This window comes from Poromitra crassiceps, assembly GCF_964638095.1.
Source record: "Poromitra crassiceps genome assembly, chromosome: 19".
In the NCBI taxonomy this organism is placed as follows: domain Eukaryota; kingdom Metazoa; phylum Chordata; class Actinopteri; order Beryciformes; family Melamphaidae; genus Poromitra; species Poromitra crassiceps.
In genome coordinates, this window is record NC_139646.1 from 23,042,524 (window position 1) to 23,054,913 (window position 12,390).

The 12,390-nt window shown below is 44.1% G+C and overlaps 1 protein-coding gene across 4 annotated transcripts in view; it reads left to right on the plus strand.

The window, feature by feature from the left end:
- Positions 1 to 12,390, plus strand: part of LOC310794131 (myosin-10) — a gene marked incomplete at its 5' end in the record, with an annotated part of 87,057 nt that overhangs the window by 36,240 nt on the left and 38,427 nt on the right. For 2 of the 4 annotated variants that reach the window (XM_083656032.1, XM_083656033.1), the window contains one exon: positions 4,179 to 4,308. In XM_083656032.1, coding sequence (XP_083512158.1) covers positions 4,179 to 4,308 — 130 coding nt within the window. Of the gene's footprint in view, positions 1 to 4,178; positions 4,309 to 4,495; positions 4,526 to 12,390 lie in introns of all 4 variants that reach the window. The other 2 variants (XM_083656034.1, XM_083656035.1) reach the window with 2 other exon arrangements.

Here is a 12,390-nt window from a genome sequence, read left to right on the forward strand (position 1 = left end):
CATTTTTATTATTATGTCCGTCGTTCTATTTGCAATACGAAACAAATAGTCTCTCCTGTATCTACGTTACAACATGACTGACAGGCTGAGGCACCAGCGCTGATGTGGAATGGAAAAGGCAGGTCGGGGAATGGTGGACACAATGCTCGCGTTCACCTCGCCAAGTCGGCTGTGCACTGTGGCCGGGTGCAGCAGCACTGCTTCCCGGGTAGAGAGAGCAGAGAGAGGGGGGCCAGTGAGGTGAAGCGAGCCGCTCAGACTTGACTCCAGCCGAGCGGGACTCGGCCGCATCTCTGTCTCCACGGCTTATTTTCGACTTGCATGTGTGACAAACTGCGAGATTTGTCTACTTCACTGACGGTGAAAAAAATCCACAACGAGGAAGGTATGCTGGCGTGTGTGGTGTGGTGGCTGGGTGCCTGTCTCGGTGCTTTGGGGTGCGCGCACGTCATGTGAAAATCGGCTCACAGAATCGGCTATTTAGAGTGACCGGCGCAGATCACCGATCGAGGCCGATCACGTGAAAATCGGCCATTTCCGGTCACGTGCCGATCGATCGGTGCATCCCTAATTTTAACACATTATGTTTTCTGTGCTGTATTAAAAATTCTACCTTTGAACCTGCAGATATGATAGAGTACTGTAGGGATTATATATATTTTTTAGGCCAACCCAGAAGTCCGCATGACGCTGGGTTCCCTGGTCTGGAAGTCAGTGGGAGTTTTGCATGGGGTTTGTTTAGATGCCTGAAATAAGGTCTGTGGTTAACAAACGTTTATGAAACGTTCGTGTTCATCGAGATAATCTTCACAAATCAACACCACTTCTATGATTTTTGAAGTGATAAATTAAATAAAGATAAATGAGATCGCCAAAAATCTAAATTTTCAGAAAACGCTTACAAAATCAATAAGGTGTTCATTTGTGAAGATTATCTTGCTGAACACAAGATGGACCCACAGTAGCCTACAGAAAGTCCAGAGGTAGGACAACCCCCCCCCCCCTTCCCGATCAGAGGCAAATCACGTTGGCTCGGCGCCCGCAAACCGGCACTCGCTTGTTTAAGTGTGAAGTGTCCACAGACGCGAGCAGAGACCTCGCCGATGATGAGTCACAGAGTTCCATAGGCAAGTGAAGAGAGGATTCCCGCACACTGGCTTACTTTACTTGCAATAAAAGTTTATTGAAAGTGCACTGGGATTATGAAATAGAACTCAACGCCATTTAACAGATGCATTCTCGGGAGCCTTTGCACACAGACAAAAAATCGAGTGAAAGATATGGTTACACAGTGACAAGCTGTAGAAGTCTCACAGGTCGGGGTTCAGTCAGCCCTTGATGTCGATGCGGCATCTCTTGTGCAGCGGGGCGGACCTGAGGAATCTAACACCCAGCAGTCCAAGGCCAACAACGGGGACATTGACGCGATCCGTCCATGAATAGCCTCTGTTCACAGCAACACTTATACACACAGCACTCACCCAGTCTTGAGTCTTGACTTTGCGGCCACATCATTCTTCTTCACACCGATCGCTCAATCTGAAAGCAAAACAACGTTTTGCAGCATACTTGGGGTGTGTAAATTTGCGCTTATTGTAAAACCTCAGGTATGCTGCATATCTGAGGTGTCACTCCAGATCGTTCTGTGTGGCTCGGAGGACGGGGAGATTTCTTTCTTGTTTTCCTAGGTTGTCGTCACTGTAGGACAGAGCAGCGAGAAGTGGGCCACACATTCCCCTACCCGCAACCACAGCTGCTGCTAAACTGAACTAACAGTCAGAAGATATATGGCAGAGAAAGATAAACAGATGCGTAGATATGCACCATTGTTCGGTTTGAGCCAGAAGTTGGTTTCCGTGCAAGTCTTTTTGTATAGAGGACGACAGGGGAAGTGCTCTGTCTCACCTAGTAGTGATAATCTCACAGCTTGCTCACACTCACAGATCTCTAAAGCTAAGAGTAGGATCATACTAACTCGCCTTGTCAAACCAATTCAAGATCAGGGCATAGCTGTTATTGGGTTCATTTGAAACATTGGCCCGATTCAGTTTTTCTCACACACCGTTCTGATTAAGTCTGCCTATGTGTGTCTGATCTTTTGTCTCAGAGGTGAATCTGATGAGGTGGTTCTGATGAAGTCTACCTATGTGTGTCTGATCTTTTGTCTCAGAGGTGAATCTCATGAGGTGGTTCTGATGAAGTCTGCCTATGTGTGTCTGATCTTTTGTCTCAGAGGTGAATCTGATGAAGTCTACCTATGTGTGTCTGATCTTTTGTCTCAGAGGTGAATCTGATGAGGTGGTTCTGATGAAGTCTACCTATGTGTGTCTGATCTTTTGTCTCAGAGGTGAATCTGATGAGGTGGTTCTGATGAAGTCTACCTATGTGTGTCTGTTCTTTTGTCTCAGAGGTGAATCTGATGAGGTGGTTCTGATGAAGTCTACCTATGTGTGTCTGATCTTTTGTCTCAGAGGTGAATCTGATGAGGTGGTTCTGATGAAGTCTGCCTATGTGTGTTTGATCTTTTGTCTCAGAGGTGAATCTGATGAGGTGGTTCTGATGAAGTCTGCCTATGTGTGTCTGATCTTTTGTCTCAGAGGTGAATCTCATGAGGTGGTTCTGATGAAGTCTACCTATGTGTGTCTGATCTTTTGTCTCAGAGGTGAATCTGATGAGGTGGTTCTGATGAAGTCTACCTATGTGTGTCTGATCTTTTGTCTCGGAGGTGAATCTCATGAGGTGGTTCTGATGAAGTCTGCCTATGTGTGTCTGATCTTTTGTCTCAGAGGTGAATCTCATGAGGTGGTTCTGATGAAGTCTGCCTATGTGTGTCTGATCTTTTGTCTCAGAGGTGAATCTGATAAGGTGGTTCTGATGAAGTCTGCCTATGTGTGTCTGATCTGTTGTCTCAGAGGTGAATCTGATGACGTGGTTCTGATGAAGTCTGCCTATGTGCGTCTGATCTTTTGTCTCGGAGGTGAATCTCATGAGGTGGTTCTGATGAAGTCTACCTATGTGCGTCTGATCTTTTGTCTCAGAGGTGAATCTGATAAAGGTGGTTCTGATGAAGTCTGCCTATGTGTGTCTGATCTTTTGTCTCAGAGGTGAATCTGATGAGGTGGTTCTGATGAAGTCTGCCTATGTGCGTCTGATCTTTTGTCTCAGAGGTGAATCTGATGAGGTGGTTCTGATGAAGTCTACCTATGTGTGTCTGATCTGTTGTCTCAGAGGTGAATCTGATGACGTGGTTCTGATGAAGTCTGCCTATGTGCGTCTGATCTTTTGTCTCAGAGGTGAATCTGATAAAGGTGGTTCTGATGAAGTCTGCCTATGTGTGTCTGATCTTTTGTCTCAGAGGTGAATCTGATGAGGTGGTTCTGATGAAGTCTGCTCTCAGGTGAATCTGATGAAGGTGGTTCTGATGAAGTCTACCTATGTGTGTCTGATCTGTTGTCTCAGAGGTGAATCTGATGAGGTGGTTCTGATGAAATCTGCCTATGTGTGTCTGATCTTTTGTCTCAGAGGTGAATCTGATGAGGTGGTTCTGATGAAATCTGCCTATGTGTGTCTGATCCTTTGAGTCTGCCTGTGTGTCTGATCCTTTGTCTCAGAGGTGAATCTGATGAGGTGGTTCTGATTAATTCTGCCTATGTGTGTCTGATCTTTTGTCTCAGAGGTGAATCTGATGAGGTGGTTCTGATGAAGTCTGCCTATGTGTGTCTGATCTTTTGTCTCAGAGGTGAATCTGATGAGGTGGTTCTGATGAAGTCTGCCTATGTGTGTCTGATCTTTTGTCTCAGAGGTGAATCTGATGAGGTGGTTCTGATGAAGTCTACCTATGTGCTTCTGATCTTTTGTCTCAGAGGTGAATCTCATGAGGTGGTTCTGATGAAGTCTGCCTATGTGTGTCTGATCTTTTGTCTCAGAGGTGAATCTGATGAGGTGGTTCTGATGAAGTCTACCTATGTGTGTCTGATCTTTTGTCTCAGAGGTGAATCTGATGAGGTGGTTCTGATGAAGTCTGCCTATGTGTGTCTGATCTTTTGTCTCAGAGGTGAATCTCATGAGGTGGTTCTGATGAAGTCTGCCTATGTGCGTCTGATCTGTTGTCTCAGAGGTGAATCTCATGAGGTGGTTCTGATGAAGTCTGCCTATGTGTGTCTGATCTTTTGTCTCAGAGGTGAATCGGGAGCTGGCAAGACAGAAAACACCAAAAAGGTCATCCAATACCTGGCACACGTCGCCTCCTCCCATAAAGGAAGGAAAGACCACATTCCTGTGAGTGGTACTAATGATCTCAATAATGCGGTGTGTCTAATAAGGTGTGATTTATTAAAAATGAACAGCTACCACTATGGCTTATCATATTGCTAGCTAGTCCATATACATGAATTGTTCATAAATGTGTAACGCATTATGCATTTAAATGGCTTTGTGCGCCAGATCTGTGTGTGCACAATCTAACAATATGCATTTGTGTATTTGTAACCAACAGCCAGAGTCGCCTAAACCAGTGAAACTACAGGCAAGTCTTTATGAGTTCTTAATTATACACCATGTTCATCTGCATGATACACACACTTTTTCCTCTCACACAAACTTACTTAGACTGCATGTGTTTAACATTAAGGGTTCGTCAAATGGTGTCAGTGATTCAGAACACACTTTTTCTTTCGTTTTTTTTTTTACTTTAAAACACACCTTTTTAAAACATATTTAGGATTGACTTGTCTCTCTCTCTCTGCCAGGCACAAAATCCAGTTGTAAGTAAATTTAAAAACTGGCATGTATATTCTTTTTTAATTTTATGACTTTTTTTTAAAATGTGAATGATTATTTCTACTTTGTTCAAATGTGTCATAATATATATTTGCTTGCCGTCATTGTGGTTCACTCTCAGTGAAACGTGATCACATGCATGTTCTCTTTATGTTTGGTAGCCACAAGTGAAGCGTTGGCAGGCATCTTGTGCTGTATGAAACCTAGTAGCCATTTTCACTGATTCAGAAGAAAAATGTTGGCTAATTGCATTACATTGTTGAGGGGATGAGGGCTACGACCCAATCTATGTTGCCAAGTCTTTAAGTTAGAGCTGGTGACCACATCTGTCCTGGAAGTCACAATGAAATGTAACATTGACTACTTTTTCATCTTGTTAGCTATTTCTCCATAATTCACACACGTAAAAAAAAAAAAGAGAAAACAAATCCATTGCCTGTTACTTTATTTAATGGGTGCCTCATGGTGTACCCCCCCACCCCCAATCCTGGCCCACCCATCAGATAGAACTGCCTTTCTCTCCCTAACTGATATTCCATTGGTTCGTACTTTGGAATGATCCCGCCCTGCATTATGCCCCGCCCAATATCCTCTTTCAACTGAAAATGCATCAAATGAATGAAGTAAAGTACAACTACTGTACGTATTATAATAATAATACCTGCTGGCCTGGAACATAGCATTTATGCTGGCTACTGTGGCTTGTGTTTACACACAGCAAAGATCATGCTTAATGCCACGATTCTATGAGCCATAGAGTTGCAGAATATTTAAGAAACACAAGAACTTACAAACGCTTCCCCCCCCCCCCAAGCAATCACTACCTAGAGATCCCTACCAGCTGATGGCGCTAGTTCGTTGCTCAGTGAAATCAGATGGTGTAATATTTGGTTGGAAGAAGAACCTGCACGCTCTCATCATCATCATCCACGATGCATGATTGAATAGCACTGCAACAGGCACGTTGCATTTAGCGACGCATCACTGCTTCTTCTTCACCTCTTTCATCCAAACCTATTAGCACACTTGCTTGCAAGCATCATCTTGTCTGGTTTGAAATATCTGCAAATTGTTGTCATTTTTGTTTTCGCACTGTACTGTATATATTTGATTGTGTTGTTATCTGTACCTGTGACATTAACTCAATCTATTAATTTCCATGATAACAATTGAACCTCCCCCATTGCCTACAGAGTGGACCCATATTCTATGTGAGTAGTATGTAGTTCCTGCACCTCTCCTCACTGCACTCACCTCGCTCTCAAGCCACTATGAGTAACTTATCAAAAGGGGTGCTTCATCCACCCTCTCATTGTGCCTGAAGCTGGGCAGTAGGGCATTCACAGACTAGTCGACTAGTCGACTAGTAAAACCACTAGTCGACACTGTGCTTAGTAGTCTAGTCGTTTTTTTTTTTTTTTTTTTTAATCTTTAAGAAAGAACATGAGGTATTTACACGACATACATGGGCTATCATATCCCATATCCCCCACAAAGAACATCAAAACACAACAAAACAAAACAAGAAAACTGCATAAGATACACAATAATCCAAGAACAAACAAGACTATTGCACAAACAACCAAACAAAAACAATGCATTCAAAGTAAATACATAGATCTTGCCCTGTTGGCAGCTAGGAAACGCATAGCTTTAAATTGGAAAGCATCCAATCCCCCAGCTGTAGTTCACTGGTGGAATGAACTCTCAAGCTACCATACGTTGGATAACATTTACTACAAGAGCAAAGGCAGATTCGTAGACATCCCCAAAATATGGCAACCACATACAGACTTTGACTTTAAAGTCCCTGGAAACCAAAATCCACAAAAACGTTCTAACTATGTTATTTAGGGTCTTATGTTAGTAATTTTGTGCCTCCGAAATTATTATACATTACTTTCAACCCAAAGCCTTAAAATCGCCACTTTTCTACAAGATTCTACAAAGTACTTCCTCATTGAAGACAGCAGTGCGCGAGGTGCTAAAACGCAGGAGCTTATGACGTCATAAGCTCTATATAACCTTTGTACACGCACGCAATCCCACCCACCTATGGCAAGTCCGTTCTTTGCCCCCAGTGACAGCGCTCCCTCGCTGTCCGTCTCCCTCCCTGTGTGCCTCTGCCAAGCGCTGTGCTTGTGAGATTAGCAAGGTGTCGGGTTTCAGCCATGTGCTCCTCTCTCTCTCTCTCTCTCTCTCTCTCTCTCTCTCTCTCTCTCTCTCTCTCTCTCTCTCTCTCTCTCTCTCTCTCTCTCTCTCTCTCTCTCTCTCTCTCCAGACACTCAGGCAAAGAACGGACAGAGATCTCTTCCGAGCTGACAGAGATCTCTTCCGAGCTGCGGAGCAACACACACACGCACACACACACACACACACACACACACACACACACACACACACACACACACACACACACACACACACACACACACGGTGTGTGCACTCATCTCTCTTTCTCCGTTTCCCTCCCCCCTCTCTCTCGCGCTCTCCGAGAGACAGAAATTTCCCTGCTGTAGATGGGACACACCCACACATTCCGCGGGAGAAAGTACACTCTAAAAAATAATGAAATCTCATGAGTTTTGCCATGGCTGTCAAACCTAAATTTATATACTTTGCGACGTTCATCATCGTTCAAATTTGGCTGGTGGCTTATTAACATAGGGTCCTGTGATGTGATTAACTCAAAATGCTAAATAATAAAGAAATATTTCTGGTTTCCAGGGACTTTAAGAACTTTTTACCCCAGTGTCATTAGGCCTATCAGGATAGGAGCTGAATGCATTGTTTTTGTTTGGTTGTTTGTCCAATTCTTTGTGGGGGATATGGGATATGGGATATGATAGTCCATGTATGTCGTGTAAATACCTCATGTTTTTTCTTAAAGATAAAAAAAAAAAAAAAAAAAGACTAATCGTCTAGTCGACTACCTTTAGGGATGACTAGTCAACTAGTAAAATTCACTAGTCGTGAATGCCCTACTGGGCAGTAGATGCTTCTCTTTCTATCTACCTTCATCCATCTACCTTTGCTTTAACATTGCATGATCAGTGGTTATAGTATTATCACCCTCCCTTCTAAGGCAATAGGCTCTGCTTCAAAATATTTCATAATCTATCTACAATGTAAGGACATCTCTCATTGAAAACAATTTAATAAACTGATGCTCTACCACTGAGCTGACAGATCCCAGTCTTATCATTTACACACCGTACTGTAGCAGGTGGTTAACATCGCATTCATAACAGTCGCTTCACTTTGCCAAAAACTAACTGAGCAGAACCTCCTGTTGGACCTCTCTGTGTCCAGTTTGGCTCCTGGTAGGGCCCGGCTGGAGGAGGTAGGTAGCCAAATACCTTTTCTTAAGAGCCCTCATCTAAGCCACTGCATGGACTGGAGCTGCAGCAGGAAGGGCCCGGCCAACAGGGCCCATGCCCAAACCTAAACCTAAACCTTAAGAGACGCAGGTCCAAAACCTGCAACAGGCCTCCACTTCTCTGTGTGACCCGGCTGCACAGCTCCCAGCAGAAAGGAACGTTCCGGATTAAATCATCTACGCTTATTATTATTACTTCATCATAATCCTCCCCCCGCTAGCTGCTATGCATTTTTATACTTATATACTTACATGCTTTAGCAGCTAGTCTATACTTACAGCATGGGATATTTACCCTACATTTAAGTTAAGTATGATTACGTGGTTCACTGGCCAGCGGCTGATGACTTTCCAAGGCAGCTATTTTTAATCGCTGGATCTAACTCAAGTTGGAATAGGCCGATGCAGAACCTCCTGGCTGTCCCCTTTCTCACATGAAAGCTTTCTTCTCTACCAAGATGAGTTCTCCACTCGTATTGGCTTGTCCCTCTCCTTCAAACTGCAAACACCCATTCAAATAGTTTGTGTGCCGGTTTCAAAAGGAGTGTTCTTCTCTGGTGGAAAGAGCGTCTAGTCTGTCCGGGCCGGCCGGCCGGCCCGCGGAGCACATGTTGAGCAGTGGCTGGCCTCTCTCTGCCTTGGAAGATTTAGTGGGGACAAGTTTTGGCTGGTCCTCTTTGGCTCTGCTCAATCGGTTCTGAAGCACTTTTCCAAAGATGATCTAAAGTTGTAGCTGCCTGCGACTTACAGATGTTGTTTCTAAAGGTAGAGAATGTAGGACGGAGACATTATTTCAGGGTGGGACATGGATGACAAATTGGTCTCTTCGAAATGATTGCACTTATTTGTAGTATTGACTGTAAATCTGTCCCCTCAATAGCTAATGACGTCCAGATTCCCTACTCCCTAGTTGTCAGTGCAGCTTCACAGCGATTAGCCGTCTGAAGCGGAGGAGCCAGTCTGTGGCCACTGTCAAATGCCTGACATGCTTTCTCTACAGCACCAATGTGGGTCATCTTCTGATGCTGCTAAATTGGACCCCCGCCAGTGTTTGTAATCTGCTCTTTGTTTCTACCCGTGCCCAGTAGAATCTGCTCTTTGTTTCTACCCGTGCCCAGTGGAATCTGCTCTTTGTTTCTACCCATGCCCAGTAGAATCTGCTCTTTGTTTCTACCCGTGCCCAGTAGACTCTGCTCTTTGTTTCTACCCGTGCCCAGTAGACTCTGCTCTTTGTTTCTACCCGTGCCCAGTAGAATCTGCTCTTTGTTTCTACCCGTGCCCAGTAGAATCTGCTCTTTGTTTCTACCCGTGCCCAGTAGAATCTGCTCTTTGTTTCTACCCGTGCCCAGTAGACTCTGCTCTTTGTTTCTACCCGTGCCCAGTAGAATCTGCTCTTTGTTTCTACCCGTGCCCAGTAGAATCTGCTCTTTGTTTCTACCCGTGCCCAGTAGAATCTGCTCTTTGTTTCTACCCGTGCCCAGTAGACTCTGCTCTTTGTTTCTACCCGTGCCCAGTAGAATCTGCTCTTTGTTTCTACCCGTGCCCAGTAGAATCTGCTCTTTGTTTCTACCCGTGCCCAGTAGAATCTGCTCTTTGTTTCTACCCGTGCCCAGTGGAATCTGCTCTTTGTTTCTACCCGTGCCCAGTGGAATCTGCTCTTTGTTTCTACCCTTGCCCAGTAGAATCTGCTCTTTGTTTCTACCCGTGCCCAGTGGAATCTGCTCTTTGTTTCTACCCGTGCCCAGTAGATGAGACGAACGAGCCGAGGTCGCCGATGAACGGCGCCGGCTCCCAAGTTGCACCGCGTGGACCGTGTTTATATGGAGACAGCAGCTTGAGGGGTCGAATCTTCTGCCCCCTGCAGGCTGTGCTGTGCCACTGCTCTGATAGCTGCGAAAGGAACGCGCTTACATTTATCCCATTCACAAAAAGTCAATGAAAAGACGCTCCCGCTTCATTCCAGCTGCACAAAAAGTCAATGAAAAGACGCTCCTCATGCAGCTAAAGATCGCCTTACGCGTCTCGTATCCTGAGTGCAAAATGCTGATGTGTCTCCAACTCATCCTGAGTTCTCTCATCTGGAAAAATGGCCTCCTCAAATCAAACGGCTGTTTTGGACGTAATGGGGAAATATTCCGCTTAGAAAAAGCTTAGAAAAAGAGAAATAGTGCAAAGCCCCGTAAGAGATTGTTTTTCTTTCGGCCATGCTGGATTCCCTGGTCATGACCAACCCCACAATGTGGCTTGGATGGGACCATAATGGGCCACCTGTCCAAACAGTCACCTATTTATTCAGCCTCTTAAAGCATCCAGTCTGACAATAGAGCCAAGTGTCTCTCTGGTCCCTGAAGCCAGTTCTGTGTTGTGGACAGATTCCTCCCGCCCGCCTGGCCTCCGTCACCGTATAAATGCCCCCGTTTCTGCAGGAACTATCTTCTCAATCAGTCGCGAGCACTGGGACACGTCACAGACAACCAGAGCACGGCTCAGCTTAGCATCTTTTAACACTTTAAGCCTCAAAGAAACTCAAACTAAACAGCTGCAAATGAAATCAAAAGGGTCACGGAAAGGTCGCCAGGAGATTGCAGAAATTGGATTTGTTTACTGTAGTCCTGTAAACTACTGCGCACACAGTAAACATGAGTCCATATGGTATTTGTTTTTGTAAGTACAGTCTACAGATAGATCTCTAGTCCAGATTGTTTTGGTCAATTTCTGCAATTCATTCTCTATCTATGGTAAGGACACGCTAAGCGTGCTCCTCTTTCAAGGAACGCCCCTCGCGTTTGAGCACTGTTGGCGTCTAGTGTTTTTTGACCGAGCGCTCTGGGCGTCTCAAGCTGAGAAAAGTTGAACATTTGGAGGAAAAGCGCGCTGCTCGTCATTGTCACCCCTCCTACCTCTTCTCCTGATAGGGGGATCTTCAACCTCCGCTGCTGCCAGAATTGCCAATAATCTGGCTTTCATGTTCACAGTGAACAACATCAAACAGACTAAACTAGCTGGCTACCGTCCGTGTGATCGTTGTGTCCTAAACTGTACTGCACGGGACTGCAGGGGGAAACAAAACAAAGCACAAAAAAACGCTCTGTGCGCTGTAGGGGTGTCACAATATATCGTCCCACGAAATTTCGCGATAGTAAAACGTCACGATATGTATCGTTGAGATGAAATCTCATATCGCAAAAAAAAAAAAAAAAAAAAAAATCTTTTTTTTTTTTTTTTTTTTTTTTAAATAGACTAAGAAACGTCTTTGTTTGTTGAAGTTCAATGTGTGGAAAGTAGTTCAGTTGAACAAGTCTCTGAAGAGACACGAGAAGTTATACAGGAGAGAAACCATTCAATTGAGTTTCTGGCAAAACTGTTTACTTGACAGGAAAAACTGAAGATGCATAAAAAATAGACTAAGAAAAGTCTTGTTTGAGTTTGAAGAAAAACTGAAGATGCATAATGAGAATTTATACTGCTGAGAAACCTTTTAGTTCAAAGTAAATCTAAGTGACGGTGTAACTCATTCTATTTCAAGATAAGCCTTATCTCCAATCTCATGTTTTTTCTAGTTGTTATTGTAATAACAATTTCCCACAACAGCATGTTTTGTATTTGTGCATTTCAAATAAAATACTACTTTTCCAGTCATATATTGTCATTATTCAAGTTTAAAAAAATATTGTTAAAATCGTATCGTATCGTATCGTTATCGTGAACCCAGTATCGTGATACGTATCGTATCGTGAACTGAGTGTATCGTGACACCCCTAGTGCGCTGTGTTATGTGCAAAATGGAAGCGCTCTCCACATGATTTCCAAAACGTTAACACGCGTTGTGTGTGCACGCCGCCTTAGGGCTTTTTACATATTTTCTTTATGTGACCTTAGTGTGAGCTGAACGATATGCTTTGCTCCAATCATCTTTGATTTGTACAAGTCACTATTCCTTCCTCCTTCTCCTTCTCACTATATGGGCTTTATTGTAGGACTTGAGCCTGACTTGAGGTGGTGGTGAACCTGTTTTGTGAACGTGACTTTCTTTCATGGTTCCTGTCTTCATCTTCTCTGGCTTTGTTGATGGAATTTACCTTTAAGGGGATTTGTAGGCTCCTAAAGGGATAGTTCTCATTTTTGGAACCCTAGCCCTATTTGCTACTTGCCAACGATGATGTTGATTGGTAGATTACCTTCTCAGCACAATCCATGCTGTTCCTCATACTACTGTAGCTCCTGATAGTTAG